Raw genomic sequence first — 17,702 nt, 5'->3', positions numbered from 1 at the left:
AATAACAGGCTTCCTCTAATCTTCCACTTTTAAGGGGGAAAAAAGCCAAAAGTTAAACCATAAAATATTGGCTATGGGCTGGAGTGGTGGCTCATGCCTGTAGTTCCAAAACTTTGGGAGGCCAAAGTGGGAAGATTGTTTCAGCTAGGAGTTCAAGACCAGCTGGGGCAATACAGTAAGACACTGTATCTACAAAAAAAAATTAAAAAATCAGCTGGGCATGGTGGTGCAGGTCTGTAATCCCAGCTACTCCAGAAGCTTAGTTAGGAGGATGGCTTCAGGCCAGGAGTTTAAGGCTACAGCGAGCTATCATTGCACCACTGTACTCCAGCCTGGGCAACACAGTGAGAACCCGTCTCTTAAAACCTTGGACTTCTTGGTCTCCGTAACTGTAAGAAATAAATTCATTTTCTTTATAAATTACCCAGTTTCAGGTAATCTAAGCAGCAGAAAATGAACTAAGACAACACCCTGTGAAATGGATACCATGTTCCAGACTTTATGTCAATTACCAAAGCTTGGCCTTTTCAAATTGGCTTATTTGCCCTTGATGAGTAACTTTCACTCTTTCTGGTTGCTTTATGCAAGTCACATACTAGTGAATCAGAGAAAAAGACTGGCTGTAATGACAGTTCCTCTAATCAATAATTTTGCTTGTAGAAATTGAAGTTTTTAGAAAGAAAAACTAATGCAGAAGAGGAACTGGAAAAACAAGAAAATACTTTAGTTCACTAAATAAAATGTCAAATATGACATTGTAAAGGTCAGAAAGCAGATGGTATCAGTACTCCTAATAACAAAGATATGTTAGAGTGATAGACTTCATGGTTAGAAACTTGTGTTCAAAAGTGGCATTGGGGCCAGGGGCAGTGGCTCACGCCTGTAATCCTAGCATTCTGGGAGGCCAAGGTAGGAGGACTGTTTGGGTTCAGGAGTTCCTATACCAGCATGAGCAAGAGCGAGACCCCATCTCTACTAAAAATAGAAAAATTAGCTGGGTATCATGGCATGTGCCTATATCCCAGCTACTTGGGAGACTGAGTCAGGAGGATCACTTGAGCCCAGAAGTTTAAATTAAGGTTGTAGTGAACTATAATGATACCATTGCACTCTACCTGGGGTGACTCTAAAAAAACAATCAAACAAAAAACAACAACAACAAAAAAGTGGCACTGGGAGACAACAGAAAATGAAAGGCTACCATGTGAGAATGCCATTCAATGCATATGCTGGAGAACTGATTGACACTAATAAGATCTCTTTTCTTCTCTTTTACACAGGGCTCAAAAATTTGTTTACTACTCATGATAAATATTAGTAAAATACTTTGCAGTTGACAAAGTATCTTTCACAAACATTATTTTTGTCAGAAGGATCCAATAAACTAGGTATTATTTTAAACACATTTACATATTATAATTTCATAACATTTTAAACATACTGGTGAATTTTATATTAAGTATGCCATATGTTAAGTAAATTAAATATTAAATAATGTATTAAATGTACTTAAGCACCTTGTCCAGAACTGAGATTCCATTACTCCAAATCCAGTGTTCTTCCCACTATACCAGGAAGCCCCCCTTTCCTGGATCACTGATTTCTATACTAGAATAGATTCTTCAATTCTCTTGGGTGTTGCTCAAACTAAAATGAAATCAGTAGGGATGTACTGATGACCATTAGTACAGACTCATGTCCTGAGAACCTCTTAAAGGGGAAAGTTACCTACTTGGGAGGAGAACGAGGCTTTGGCAATTCTCTTTCTAGGTCAATGGACTTTGCTAATCAGTTCAAATGTGAGAAGGGGTTGGAGAGGAGATGAAATAGGGAAAGAATCACAGATTTAGAGCTGGAAGGGATCATAAAGATTAGTTAGTCCAACTCCCTCAATCTGAGGAATTCAAGTGACTTCCTCAGATCCCACTGAGGTAAATGCAGGACTGGCATCTGTGCTGACACTTCTTGCCCTCTCCTCTAGATGGGGTAACTCTACCTCAGGCCTACCTCCAGCCGGGCAAAGGCATTCCACACTTTCTTGACTATGGGCCTTTGTCCCCCACCTCCACCAGAAATGACATGAGGCCTGTTAAAATATGGTGATCCTTGGAGACTGAGAATTTTCCTTTGTTTCAAATCAATTCATTAAATATTTACTGAATTTCTACTAATACTATGTTTATGCTGTGGGATATACGAATATTTAGGGATAGAGATAACATACAACTCTGCTTTCAAGAATCTTATGCATGCAGCTGGATTTTTGAAGGAAAAAAAAAAGAATCTTATGCTTGCTGAGGCAATTTAATCTCTAAATATTTTCTTTTCTTTTTTGTTTTTGAGACAGAGTCTCACTCTGTTGCCGGGGCTAGAGTGCCATGGCGTCAGCCTAGCTCACAGCAACCTCACACTCCTGGGCTCAAGCAATCCTCTTGCCTCAGCCTCCCAACTAGCTGGGACTATAGGCATGCACCACCATGCCTGGCTAATTTTTTCTATATATATCAGTTGACCAAGTAATTTCTTTCTATTTATAGTAGAGATGGGGTCTCGCTCTTGCTCAGGCTGGTTTCGAACTCCACCTGCCTCAGCCTCCCAGAGTGCTAGGATTACAGGCGTGAGCCACCGCACCTGGCCAATCTCTAAATATTTAATAATAAAACCATTTTAGTTTCTGTATCAGTGGTTGTCTATGAGAATATCTGATACAAACTATGGATCTATTCTTCAGAAAAATCTGTTATGTTTTTCCACATATTTAGGAAGTTAATGGATCCCCTAAAGCTGTGGTCCCTGACCCCAAGGCCAAGGACTTGTACTGGTCTATGGCTTGTTAGGAACCCAGCTGCACAGCAGGAGGAGAATGGTGGGTGAGCAAACGAAGCTTCACCTGTATTTACAGCCGCTCCCCATTGCTGGCATCACCGCCTGAGCTCCGCCTCCTGTCAGATCATCAGCAGCATTAGATTCTCACAGGAGTGTGAACCCTACTGTGAACTGTGCATGCGAGGGATCCAGGTTGTGCTCCTTAGGAGAGAATCTAATGCCTGATGATGTGAGGTGATGATGCTAGCACTGAGGAGTGGCTGCAAACACAGATTATTATTAGCAGAGACGTTAATAATGTCATAATAATAGCAATAAAGTGGACAATAAATGTAATACACTTAAATCATCCCAAAACCACCCCACCCATGGAAAAATTATCTTTCACGAAAATGGTCCCTGGTGCCAAAAAAGGTTGGGGACTGCTGCCCTAAAGTCTATCCACTGATCATGAGTTAAGGAGCACTGGGATTCTTTGAGTACCACCATATAAAAATTATCTGAAGAACCAAAATTGAAAGATATACTAGTAATCCCTTTTCTTTGATGCAAAACAAATAAACCTTATGTCCTATGTGAAGACAAAGAAATTGCTTTCCCTAAGTATCATATGAACGCTCTTCTACAAGTGCTTATTTTCCCATACGTAATTTTTGTTGTGTGTTTTACTCCATTATAATCTCTTGTCTGCTTTCAGAGTTTCTGGAATGGCTTTTACATATACATATATTTATATATATAAATACAAAGGTAAACTTCATTAAAATCAGAAGAAACACAGCTTAGCTAATGAATTATTCAATTTCAAGTTTTTTTATCTAGCTTGGAATGCCGTTTCTAAGGCTTTGATGCCAAAGGGAGTGAAGTCATTAAGATGAGTTGATAATACTGCAGCATGAGCACTTTCTTCTTCTGTATTAAAAAATGTATTTAGGCCGGGCGCTGTGGCTCACGCCTGTAATCCTAGCTCTTGGGAGGCCGAGGCGGGCGGATTGCTCAAGGTCAGGAGTTCAAAACCAGCCTGAGCAAGAGCGAGACCCCGTCTCTACTATAAATAGAAAGAAATTAATTGGCCAACTGATATATATATAAAAAATTAGCCGGGCATGGTGGCGCATGCCTGTAGTCCCAGCTACTCGGGAGGCTGAGGCAGAAGGATCACTCAAGCCCAGGAGTTTGAGGTTGCTGTGAGCTAGGCTGACGCCACGGCACTCACTCTAGCCTGGACAACAAAGTGAGACTCTGTCTCAAAAAAAAAAAAAAAAATGTATTTAGATCTTTTGGAATTTAAATTAATTTCTTAATAAAAAGTAAAAGGTTGACATGTCGCAGAGACCTTGCAGCCAGAGGGACGGAAACGCCAACCAATGCCTCTTTCTCTTTGCAGCCATTTAAATTCCAATCCTGGGGGGGGGCGGAGCAAGATGGCGGAGGAATAACACCGCCAGACAGAGGGTCTCTCCAGAAAAGACAGATTCTAGCAGAAACTAGAGGAAAGAAGCAGGAAGACGAGCATACAGTGGACAAGGGCCGGAAGGAGGGGTACCTGAGACCCCGGGAGACTCCACGGGAGGAGGCTGCGGAGGAGAACTGGAGGCTGAGACCACCGGAGCAGCCCGGAGACCAGCGGCAAGGGTAGGTGGATTCGCTGTTTCCCCTCCCCTGCATTCGGGACTGCTGGTGGGCTCCCCAGCGGGTGGAGAGACCTGCGGACACCAGCCCAGAGACTGCCGCCGCCTGCCAACGGTGAGCCTGTAGCAGACGTGGCACCAGGTTCCCAACTTCCTCCGGGCACCTCCGTGTGCATGGACCCGAGCCGCGCGGCAGGCGCCATATTGCCTCCTCCTCCCCTCCGCCGACCCTACCCACGGCGGCCCAGAGAGACAATACAGCCACCAGCCGGAGGCACCTCCAGGGAACGGGACCTTCCCGTTTGGGACCCCGCCCGCCCTCCCAGGTGCTGCTGGCACCGTGTTCCCAGGAAAACGGTGCCGACTCAGAGGCTGAGAGACATAGACCCAGCTTGGGCTCCCTGTGGGTGAATTAGGACCGGAAATCCTCTCCCTGGTGGGAATACAGTTTGAACTCTGGGACCCAGAGGTCGGACCTGCAGACCAGATCCCCTGCACCAAGGGCTAGCATTGCCCGGGGCACAGAAGGGTTATACGTGAACAGCCTACTGAGGTCTGTGTGCCTCCAGGGGTGGATCGGCGACCTAGAGGGCAACCCTCCTCCCAGGAGGAGGCCGTGCGCCCAACCCAGGTGGCGTTCCTGTGCAGGGAACCTCCCCGTTGGCATCACAGTCCGGGGAGGCCTGGTGGCTTGTGGTCTGGCCTGCTGGCAGAGGCACAGGAGTAGCTGCGGAGTTGGGGAGGGTGGAAAGAAGCCAGGCCTGCTGCAGACTGTTGGTTTCAGACAGCCCCACCCCCACACCCAGACTTTCTGGCTGAGCAGGACCATTCCAGCCCCGCCCTGACAGCTTTCCCTGGAAACAGAGAACAGAACTTTGACCCCTGCTAACGGCCTGAGGGCAGGCTTACCCAACCCAGCTCCGCCCAGAACGAGAGCTGATAACAGGACTCAAAATCAACACCATAGCCTGTTCATCCAAGCAAACGCCACCTACTGACAGGGACGGCATCTTGCACAGCCTTTCCACGGCACCCACTGACTCAATATACAGGGAGTGGTCCAATTTCACCCACAGGCACCACCTAACGCCTCAGAAACTAAACAAGGTGTGTGAATACCCAAACAATAACCTAAGGAAAGAAACAACAACTGATCGACATGGGAAGAAATCAGCGAAAGAACTCAGGAAATATGAAGAACCAAACGGAAAACACACCCCCAAAGAGGAGCACCAGCCCCCTAGAAACGGACACTGACCAAAATGAGGCAACCAATATGACAGAAGAGGAATTTCGTATGTGGAACATAAGAACACTCACCCAGCTGCAACAACAACTCAACAACCAACACCAAGAAACCACAAAAAGTCTCCAGGATATGAGAAAAGAAATAGACACATTGAAGAAAAGTGTAACCGAACTCCTGGAAATGAAGAATCAATTCAAGGAACTACAAAATACAGTGGAAAGTCTCAAGAACAGGGTAGATGAAGCAGAAGAAAGAATCTCAGAGCTTGAAGATAACACCCTCCAATTAAATAAATCAGTCACAGAAATAGAGCAGAGAAACAAGAGAAAAGAGCAAAGCCTACAAGAGCTGTGGGATTATGTGAAGAAACCTAATGTGAGGGTCATAGGGTTGCAGGAAGGGGAAGAAGACAACACTCAAGGGTTGGACAAGCTGTTTGAAGATATAATAGAGGAAAATTTCCCAGGCCTTGCTCAAAATCTTGATATACAAGTTCAAGAAGCTCAGAGGACCCCTGGGAGATTCAATGCAAACAGGAAGACGTCACGACATGCAGTCATCAGACTAACCAAAGTATCAACTAAAGAGGCCCTTCTAAGAGCTGTAAGACAAAAGAAGCAAGTGACATACAAGGGAAAGCCAATTCGAATAACATCAGACTTCTCTAATGAGACTTTACAAGCAAGGAGAGACTGGAGCCCCATTCTCACTATTTTGAAACAAAACAATGCCCAGCCTAGAATATTATTCCCTGCAAAACTAAGCTTCATATATGAAGGAGAAATAAAAACATTCTCAGACAAGCAAAGGCTCAGAGAATTCACCAAGACAAGACCAGCCCTACAAGAAGTACTTAAAACAGCGTTATGCACGGAACATCATAATAATAATCCACGGATATAAAAACAACCAAAACCCAAAGATATTAAAGGCCAGATATTACAATGGCTCAAGACAGAAATCATAGCAACAACATCCAACCCAACAGAATGATCAGTAATCTACCTTACCTATCAGTTCTCTCAATAAATGTGAATGGCTTAAACTCTCCACTCAAGAGACATAGGCTGGCTGAATGGATAAGAAAATACAGGCCAAGTATATGCTGTCTTCAGGAAACACATCTAACCTGCAAGGATGCATATAGACTAAAAATAAAAGGGTGGAGATCAATATTCCAAGCAAATAGAAGCCAAAAGAAGGCTGGTGTGGCAGTTCTAATTTCAGATGATTTAGTTTTTAAACCAACAAAAGTAGTAAAAGACAAAGAGGGTCATTATATAATGGTGAAGGGCACAGTCCAACAAGAAGAGATAACAATTTTAAATATATATGCACCCAACTTAGGTGCACCCAGATTCATAAAGCAAACCTTACTGGAGCTAAGCAAATGGATTAATAGCAACTCCATAATCGCCGGAGATTTCAACACCCCACTGATGGCACGAGACAGATCCTCCAAACAGAAAATTAATAAAGAAATAATGGACTTAAACAAAACTCTAGAACAATTGGGTCTGACAGACATCTACAGAACATTCTACCCAAAATCCACTGAATATACGTTCTTCTCATCAGCTCACGGGACATTCTCTAAGATTGACCATATCCTAGGACACAAAGAAAATCTCAAGAAATTTAAAAAAATAGAAATCATACCATGTACCTTCTCAGATCACAGTGGAATAAAACTAGAAATCAACCCTAACAGAAACTCACATTTCTACACAAAAACGTGGAAATTAAACAACCTCCTACTAAATGATTACTTCGTAAATGAAGAAATCAAGACAGAAATAAAAAACTTCTATGAAGAAAACGACAATGGAGAGACAAGTTATCAACTCCTCTGGGACACAGCTAAAGCAGTTCTGAGAGGAAAGTTTATCTCCATAAATGCCTATAACCAAAAGACAAGAAGATCACAAATAGACAATCTAATGAAACGATTCAAAGAGCTGGAAAAAGAAGAACAGACCAACCCCAAACCCAGCAGAAGAAGTGAAATCAACAAGATCAAATCAGAACTAAACGAAATTGAAAACAGGAAAGCTATTCAGGAGATTAATAAAACAAAAAGTTGGTTCTTTGAAAAAATAAACAAAATTGACACACCATTGGCTAAGCTAACGAAAAGCAGAAAAGAGAAATCTCTAATAAGCTCCATCAGGAATAAAAAAGGAGATATCACAACTGATCCCAAAGAGATACAAGATACAATTTATGAATACTACAAAAATCTTTATGCACACAAACTGGAAAATGTGGAGGAAATGGACAAATTTCTAGAAACACACAGCCTCCCTAGGCTCAACCAGGAAGAAATAGATTCCCTGAACAGACTAATCTCAAGAGCTGAAATAGAAACAGCAATTAAAAATCTCCCTAAAAAGAAAAGTCCCGGTCCAGATGGCTTCACACCTGAATTTTACCATACTTACAAAGAAGAACTAGTACCTATCTTGCAGAAACTATTCCACAACATCGAGAAGAACGGAAACCTCCCCGACACTTTTTATGAAGCGAATATTACTCTGATACCAAAACCAGGAAAGGATGCAACAAAAAAAGAAAACTACAGACCAATATCCCTAATGAATATAGATGCAAAAATTTTCAACAAAATCTTAGCTAACCGAATCCAGACACTTATCAAAAAAATAATCCACCACGACCAAGTGGGCTTCATCCCAGGGATGCAGGGATGGTTCAACATACGTAAATCTATAAATGCAATTCACCACATAAACAGAAGCAAAAACAAAGACCACATGATTCTTTCAATAGATGCAGAAAAAGCTTTTGACAAAATTCAACACCCTTTCATGATACGAACTCTTAAGAAAATAGGCATAGAAGGGACATACCTAAAAATGATACAAGCCATATATGACAGACCCATAGCCAACATCATACTGAATGGGGAAAGATTGAAATCATTCCCACTTAGAACTGGAACCAGACAAGGCTGCCCACTATCTCCACTTCTGTTCAACATAGTGCTGGAAGTCTTGGCTACAGCAATCAGACAGGAAAATGGAATCAAAGGTATCCAAATAGGGGCAGAAGAGATCAAACTTTCACTGTTTGCTGATGATATGATATTGTATCTAGAAAACCCCAAGGATTCAACCAACAAACTCCTGGAACTGATCAATGAATTTAGTAAAGTCTCAGGATACAAAATCAATACACAGAAATCAGAGGCATTCATATATGCCAACAACAATCTAATTGAGAACCAAATCAAAGACTCAATTCCCTTCACAATAGCAACAAAGAAATTAAAGTACCTAGGAATATATTTAACCAAAGAGGTAAAAGACCTCTACAGGGAGAACTATGAAACACTGAGGAAGGAAATAGCAGAGGATGTAAACAGATGGAAATCCATACCATGCTCGTGGATCGGCAGACTCAATATCATCAAAATGTCTATACTACCCAAACTGATCTACAGATTCAATGCAATACCTATTAAAATCCCATCAGCATTCTTCACAGATATAGAAAAAATAATTTTACGCTTCGTATGGAACCAAAGAAGACCCCGAATATCAAGAGCAATTCTAGGCAACAAAAACAAAATGGGAGGCATTAATATGCCAGATATCAAACTATACTACAAAGCTGTAGTAATTAAAACAGTATGGTATCGGCACAAAAACAGGAATATAGACCAGTGGAACAGATGTGAGAATCCTGATATAAAACCATCCTCATATAGCCATCTCATCTTTGACAAAGCAGACAAAAACATACGCTGGGGAAAAGAATCTCTCTTCAATAAATGGTGCTGGGAAAACTGGATAGCCACCTGTAGAAGGCTAAAACAGGACCCACACCTTTCACTTCTCACAAAAACCAACTCACGCTGGATAACAGACTTAAACCTAAGATATGAAACTATTAGAACTCTAGAGGAAAAAGTTGGAAACACTCTCCTAGACATCGGCCTGGGCAAAGAGTTTATGAAGAAGTCCCCAAAGGCAATCACAGCAGCAACAAAAATAAATAAATGGGACATGATCAAACTACAAAGCTTCTGCACAGCCAAAGAAATAGTCATGAAAAGTAAACAGACAACCTACAGAATGGGAGAAAATTTTTGCATCCTATGCATCCGATAAGGGACTGATAACTAGAATATACTTAGAACTCACGAAAATTAGGAAGAAAAAATCAAATAACCCCATTAAAAAGTGGGCAAAGGACTTGAACAGAAATTTTTCTAAAGAAGACAGAAGAATGGCCAACAAACATATGAAGAAATGCTCAACATCTCTAATCATCAGGGAAATGCAAATCAAAACCACAATGAGATATCACTTAACCCCAGTGAGAATGGCCTTTATCAAAAAATCTCCAAACAATAAATGCTGGCGTGGTTGCGGAGAGAGAGGAACACTCCTAACACTGCTGGTGGGACTGCAAACTAGTTCAACCTCTGTGGAAAGCAATATGGAGATACCTTAAAGCGATACAAGTGAATCTACCATTTGATCCAGCAATCCCATTGCTGGGCATCTACCCAAATGATCCAGTGACACTCTACAAAAAAGACACCTGCACTCGAATGTTTATAGCAGCACAATTCATAATTGCAAGGCTGTGGAAACAGCCCAAGTGCCCATCAATCCAAGAATGGATTAATAAAATGTGGTATATGTATACCATGGAGTACTATTCAGCTCTAAGAAACAATGGTGATATAGCACATCTTATATTTTCCTGGTTAGAGCTGGAACCCATACTACTAAGTGAAGTATCCCAAGAATGGAAAAACAAGCACCAGATATATTCTCCAGAAAACTGGTATTAACTGAGTAGCACCTAAGTGGACACATAGGTACTACAGTAATAGGGTATTGGGCAGGTGGGAAGGGGGAGGGGGGGAAATGGGCATTTATTGAAACCTTAAAATCTGTACCCCCATAATATGCCAAAATAAAAAATAAAAAAAAAAGTAAAAGGTTGATACACAATAGTAAAGAAATCTCTGCAGAAGAAACTGTACAATCAACATCGAAGTTTCATATATCATTTCCTAAAGCTTTGCATAACTCAGAAAAAATACACCAGGCCCTTTAATAAATAGGTTATATGCTTATGTTAAATTTTTAAAAAATCTTAAATATTCTGAATCAAATAAATGGAGTAGTAATAATCAACATATTCTTGAGTATACTGGCAGAGCGGACAAAATGGTAAAGGAAACAAGAGAAAAGGTTTCCATCCAACTTTTAACATTAAGTAAATACTGTTATAATTCAATCTGATATTTTGATGACATTTGGTGTAAGAAAGCTGAATGGAAAAAAAAAATGTGACTCAAAGACTACAGAAAAGATTTGGATGCCTTATTGTTACCAGCACTTTAAATGGATGAGTAATACAAATTGTTGGTAAACAGGCACAAAAGTCTAGAGAAGAAAAAATAATGACTATTTATAGAACAAAGATAAACTTTTAAAAATATCAATTTATTACATTTTTCCTTAAAAATGAAGAATAGGCCAAACCAACCACAATCTCAAAAAGCATAATTTGAAAAAGGGCAGTTCAGCTCAAGTTTAAAAGGATATAGTGCCAGACAGATTCTAATTTTTAAAAAAATCCACAGAAAATAGTCCACAAGACAAGGACAGTAGGACTCTTTAAAGTTTGTGATTCTTCTATGAGGCACATTTTCAAAAAACAGGGAAGCAATTGAGCTTTTTCAGAGGGAGATAGGGAAACAAAAGAAAGAATAGAAATGAAATAAACAAAGGCTTCAAGCTCAATGTCAAGGATAAAAAAGGAGGATAATTCCTTTTCTTTATATGGAATTGTTGTTACTGCACATATTTGAAATCTAAAATAATAAAGCCGATGTTACAAAAAAAACCAAATGGCTGCTTGAAGACATCTTTTCTGAGTGTTAACATAAAATTTGTCATTAGTGTAGATAAAATGTAAAGTTAAGCATATTGATTACAACACACTTTTCTTCAGTAATGACATGTTGATGAAGTAGGACATAGTTAAAGGATCAATATGGAAATATACATACCACAGGTTGTTTTGTTATGTCTACCAAATCCTTAAGGTTATAATACTGATGTTTCTCAAAGGCTGAAAATAGCATGTCTAAAACGTGTTGTTTATCCGCTCGGGCTCGTTTTCCATCTTCTTTCTTTTTCCTTTCATATTCAATCTGTATGCAAAAGCAAAAGAAAGGTATCAGTTCACCATGCTCACTCTGAAACACAGGCCTCCTCTTTTTAGTTATCCAGTAACGATCAGACTTTAAGTTTCGAGGCAACAGACCTCTGAATAGTGATTCAGAACCTGGGGTCCTGGTTGTTCCGAGGGCTCCCCATACCTTCAAAGCTCTAAGATAGTAATAATGTTGAACTGTAAACCATTTTCATCATTTCATTTCCTAAAGCTTTAGGTAGCATGCCCATTTCCCCCCAAAAAGGCTTTCTCTGCCAACATTATATCAACTCAGTGTGGCTAGCTGGTTAGCTTGTATTAATCAGAAACTCCAACTTGCAGTTCCTTTGTTTTTGATTAACCAAAATACAGTAAAATATTTAATCAATGCAGTTTGGTAGGCAACATCTTTCAAAAACATGGGGTTTCTTGGAGGCAGGCAGATAATATTATACTACAGGTTCTCTAGGGAAGGAAAAGTTTAAGAAGGATTGGTAAAAAGGAAAGACCATGGGCAGTGACAGCAGTCCTTTTCTAATCCTGATCCTGTGTGACCTCCGTGAACTTGTTTTTTCTCCTATAAAATGAATAAAGACTAGTCCCAGTGTGGTGGCTTATGCCTATAATCCAAGTGACTTGGGAGCCTGAGGAAGGAGGAAAGCTTGAGCCTAGGAGTTTGAGACCAGCCTGGGCAACACAGTGAAACCCTGTCTCTACAAAAAATAAGAAAAAATTAGCCAGATGTGGTAGCACACGCCTGTAGTCCCAGCTACTCGGGAGACTGAGGTGGGAGGATCACTTGAGCCCAGGAGTTTGAGGCTGCAGTGAGCTATGATTGTGTCACTGCACTCCAGCCTGGGCAATAGAGCAGGACTCTATCTCAAAAAATTAAAATAAAGAAAGAAAGAAAATGAAGTTTAATAAGAGAAAGGGGTGAATATTAATATATATTGAGCACTCGGCCACAAGCAAACCATTTTTCTGAAATTCCTATTTTAACTTAAAACTTCATATGATCTCTAAATTAGCCTGTATAATAAATTTTTATTTATTTTTCATACATCTTTATGTTTAACATAAAAAATAAAATACTTCTCATCCAAATAAAAATGACACTCTAGATCCATGTATTCTGTTTATCCCATAGTTTTGTGTGCCTCCATGCACACCAGTTTCGAAAGTAGTGGCACTAAGAGAATGCAGATATTCTCTCCTACTGTTACCATGCTGGGACTATTCATGTGTAAAGATTTACCTTTTTACTAAAAATGTGCAACTTCTATTCACTTATTTCAGTTAATTAAGTTTAAAAATTTTTTTAGAAACACTTCATTTTTATAAAGCATCAGGAACTTGTTAGAGGAAATATATATAAACCCCAGCAGCCAACCTGGTAAATAAAGCATCAGTAGGATGAGTGGAAACTGCCAAAGAACAATCTCCTGTGCATCAACTGGAATAACTGTAATCTGGGGCCTCGCTTCAACAACAATGAAGTGCATTTCAAAACTTACAAACCAAATTATTGCAAAAATTTCCAGCCTCAGGTAGTTAGGCTTACTCTCTATATTTTTAACAATAGATATTTGTCATTAAAAAAGATTAAATTTAGTTTTTATTGATGTGTTGATGTTAAAACTAAAAATATATCTTTATACATAATCAGAGATGGTCAAATTAGTAGCAAAAGGCAATTTTGACAAGCCTGAGTATCTATTTATCTTTCTTTCTTTCCTTTTGTTTTTGGAGACAGGGGCTCATCATAGCTCATTGTAACCTTGAACTCCTGGGTTCAAGCTATTCTCCTGCCACAGCCGCCCCAGTCACTAGGACTACAGTCGCATACCACCATGCTTGGCTAATTTTTCTAGTTTTTGTAGAGACAGGGTCTTGCTCTTGCTCAGGCTGGTCTCAAACTCCTGGCCTCAAGTGATCTTCCCATCTTGGCTTCCCAAAGTGCTAGGATTATAGGGATAAACCACCACACTGGCCCTATCTTTTAATTAAATAAAATTAGGAGGGATACAAGAGGAAAGTCCTAACTTAATCATCTCAATTTTTTGATACGTACATTCTGGGAGTAAAATTCAAAATCCATTCAGCAGCTTAAGCATGGACTAGGCACTGTACTATGATGATATGGGGCGAATGAGACAGTGTTTTCTTTCCAAGGGTAAATCCTTCTTAGGGCTCATGGATTAAAATGTATATAGAAGGCCTTGAGCATTTTAAATGTAGTGACAGACCATAAGATCATGATGATAAAAAAAAAATGCAAATGTATGACACAGATTGTATTGCTGGGAAGGAATGAAATCCTGCCAGCCTCAAGATTTTCTGGGTGAGAAGAGGATAAAGAGAACAACTATGGGCAGCTACAGAGGATTTAGAGGACAGACAGAAGCAAGACTGGAGAGAGGAGAGACCAGGGAAATCGAAGGAGTTTTCCCAATGTGGAGAACTGAGAAAAACAGACCCAAAAAATGCATTTAAGGACAAAAGGCAGAAGTGTAGAGTCTGCCCCAATTCAGCAAAGAAGGAAGCTATAGAGATTGCTAAGACCAAAGGGGATGGACCTGAGGTTCATTTAAAAAGGAATTTTCTTTTTCTAGGGTCAAAAGAAGGATAGAACTATTGTGGAGAAAGAAAACATGATAGACTAGTACAAAACCCCAAAATAGGCCGGGCGCTGTGGCTCACGCCTGTAATCCTAGCTCTTGGGAGGCCGAGGCGGGCGGATTGCTCAAGGTCAGGAGTTCAAAACCAGCCTGAGCAAGAGCGAGACCCCGTCTCTACTATAAATAGAAAGAAATTAATTGGCCAACTGATATATATATAAAAAATTAGCCGGGCATGGTGGCACATGCCTGTAGTCCCAGCTACGTGGGAGGCTGAGGCAGGAGGATTGCTTGAGCCCAGGAGTTTGAGGTTGCTGTGAGCTAGGCTGACGCCACGGCACTCACTCTAGCCTGGATAACAAAGCGAAACTCTGTCTCAAAAAAAAAAAAAAAAAAAAAAAAAAAAAAAAAAAAAAAAAACCCAAAATACAAGCATCAGGGTCTCTGGATGAAAAAATGGAATGATATCATGGAATCCCTTTAGGGATAAATATTTTAAGTCGACCTAGAAAATAGAAGAAAAGAAGGACTAAGAGTAAGGAGAGGTAGGAAAAATCATTCCCCCTTCCCACAGGCTTGATGTGGGATTTTCATTTATAGCCAAAGGCCATTGTTCTTCAAGAAAGACAATGCAAAGAAAAGTGGGTACCTAGCAACAGACCAGTGCTAGGCTTTTGTACTCTGTATGGGGCCATAGCTGCATGATACTGTCTGACCTCCTTTTCTAGCTTTAACTTTTGCTGAAAGAAGACAGAAAAAGTTAAATTCAGGAAATAGGAAAGAGGAGAAGGGAGTTTCCACACTTAGCAGGCTCTTCATCCTGTACAATGATTGGAGAAGCTAGTAAGATTAATAGGAAAAATGTTTCCAAATAAACAAACCCACTGGTAAAGCAAGATAGCCCACTTCAGGAAGGCTATTCTAGTTGGCAGTGGAAAGAAAAACTGAAGTGTTCATTTGTTATCCCAAGTTGTCCCAACTCCAAAGCCAAGTGTTAGACCCAAGAGGGCCTGAACCTCAGGTAAGAATTTAGAATAAATTAGAAAGGAACTTTAAAATCAAAACTAGGGTTAAGATTAAGGGTCAGATAAAGTTGTGATGAATAATGTTAATAAGTAGTAAGAAAACTACCAAATTCTACCCAGATTAAAAAAAATCTTGATACGTGCTTCAATCTCATATAACTATTTAATGTTGGTGCTCTCCTCCTTTAAAATGAGAGGGAAAACAGACCAGAAATGCATGATTATCCTTCTGTGTTAACTGTGTCCATCACTGGCTCAATTCCTGGGAGCAGTGCACAGCCTAACACTACTTTTGCCTAGTGAACAAAAACTCTGGAAAGTGTAATCTGGAAACCCAGATATATAAAATAATAATAGCAATAACAATAGAAATATTCTATTTCTCTATTTTTTGGGGGAATTTTAACCCTATATTTGTTTTTTTTTTTTTAAAAAAAACAGGGCCTGTACTATGGAATAATTTATAGAAAAGATTGTTTTAAAGCAAAATTTTTGCAGTACAGCAATTAGTTAAATCTTTTTTGATAATGTCTATGACAAGCTCATAACCCAAATCCTGCTCTTTGGTATCAGATAAGTAGTTCCAGGGAATGTGTTAATTATAAAAAGGGATGTATGTATGTATGTATGTATGTATGTATGTTTGAGACACAGTCTCACTCTGTTGCCCTGGCTAGAGTGCCGTGGTGTCAGCCTAGCTCACAGCAACCTCAAACTCCTGGGCTCAAGCAATCCTACTGCCTCGGCCTCTCAAGTGGCTGGGACAACAGGCATGCACCACCATGCCTGGCTAATTTTTTCTATATATTTTTAGTTGGGCAATTAATTTCTTTCTATTTTTAGCAGAGACAGGGTCTCGCTTTTGCTCAGGCTGGTTTTGAACTGCTGACCTTGAGCGATCCTCCCGCCTTGGCCTCCCAGAGTGCTAGGATTACAGGCGTGAGCCACCACACCCGGCCTATAAAAAGGGATTTAAATAACTCTCATGGTTATTAAGTTATTAATACCTAAATTTACACTTAGGACAAAACTAACATCCCTGAAGTAGCTTGCTTTTATTTTTTAAATTAAACAGTTTAGAAATGGTAATCTTAATATTATACTCACAACTTAGTACTACAAATAAAATTACTTGTACAAATAAACTACAAATGATATGAACTAGTTTATTTAGGAGAAGACTGTAGTTTTGAGATAATGTTATTTCTCTTCTTCTTAGCCCTTTTCTCTCCGGGCATTTTGTTTCTCACTGGCACACAGGCATTGTAAGAAAATGTTATTCAAAGCTGTCAGATATCCAACTTGTTAGCAGCCACTACAAATTATTAGTAAGACTGGAGTAGAAATAGCACTTATATTATGTGAATGTTAATTACTGATCTTCTAACTGCCCCCTATGACCTTAGATCACTGTATAACTGACTGCATAAAAATAAATGTCAATTCAGAAAGCACTTTAAATTAAGTCTCCAGTTATAAATTTTTACAATCAAAAAATTCATTATACACAATTAATCTTACTTTCACAATAGAACACAAATTATTCTCGACTAAAATACAACCAAATGTTGAAAATCTACTGTGGATGTCGTATATAGATGTTCAACTGTCATTACTGAAACTTTAATCACTGACTAAAATTATAAATGCCACCTACGACCAATTAAAATATTATAATACAGATGTCTGTAAATTTCTAGATTGTTGTTTGCAGAAATACTTTGATTGCTTTGTCAAGGCAGTCTTTGTAAAGGCTTTTAACTTTTGAAGTGAGCGTGACAGCCTTGAATATCATGGTTTTGCATGTCAAATCCTTATGAAAGATTCTTCCCCCCACCCCTCAACCAATGCTTCTATTTCTGCCTAGTGTGTCATTATCTCTTGGGAGGAAAATTAATTCTTTAGAATCGGTCAGTCCTTGGTGTGCAAATTCAAATGGACAAAGCATGTAGTATACTTATATGTTATAACAGGCAAATATTGCTGAAAAGCCTTCATGATACAGTCCTGCAGACATTCATTTTCATCAGTAAAATCCAAAATTTATGCATAATAACTTAAAAAAAAAAAAGACCCAAACCTCAAAACCTTAGTTCTGGTTCTTAGTTAACATAGTTGGCTGACACACTGAAGAGAAAAGCACACATACATAAAA

At 39.6% G+C, this 17,702-nt stretch overlaps 1 protein-coding gene across 1 annotated transcript in view; it reads right to left on the bottom strand.

The window, feature by feature from the left end:
* The window catches only part of GTF2F2 (general transcription factor IIF subunit 2), a 149,086-nt gene that overhangs the window by 10,531 nt on the left and 120,853 nt on the right, over nucleotides 1-17,702 (bottom strand). Inside the window, exon 7 of the mRNA XM_012782733.3 lies at nucleotides 11,759-11,902. Within this exon, the coding sequence (XP_012638187.1) occupies nucleotides 11,759-11,902 (144 nt within the window). The remainder of the gene's footprint in view (nucleotides 1-11,758; nucleotides 11,903-17,702) is intronic.

Source organism: Microcebus murinus, chromosome 13 (assembly GCF_040939455.1).
Source record: "Microcebus murinus isolate Inina chromosome 13, M.murinus_Inina_mat1.0, whole genome shotgun sequence".
Lineage (NCBI taxonomy): Eukaryota > Metazoa > Chordata > Mammalia > Primates > Cheirogaleidae > Microcebus > Microcebus murinus.
This window is presented reverse-complemented; position numbering and strand designations above follow the sequence as displayed.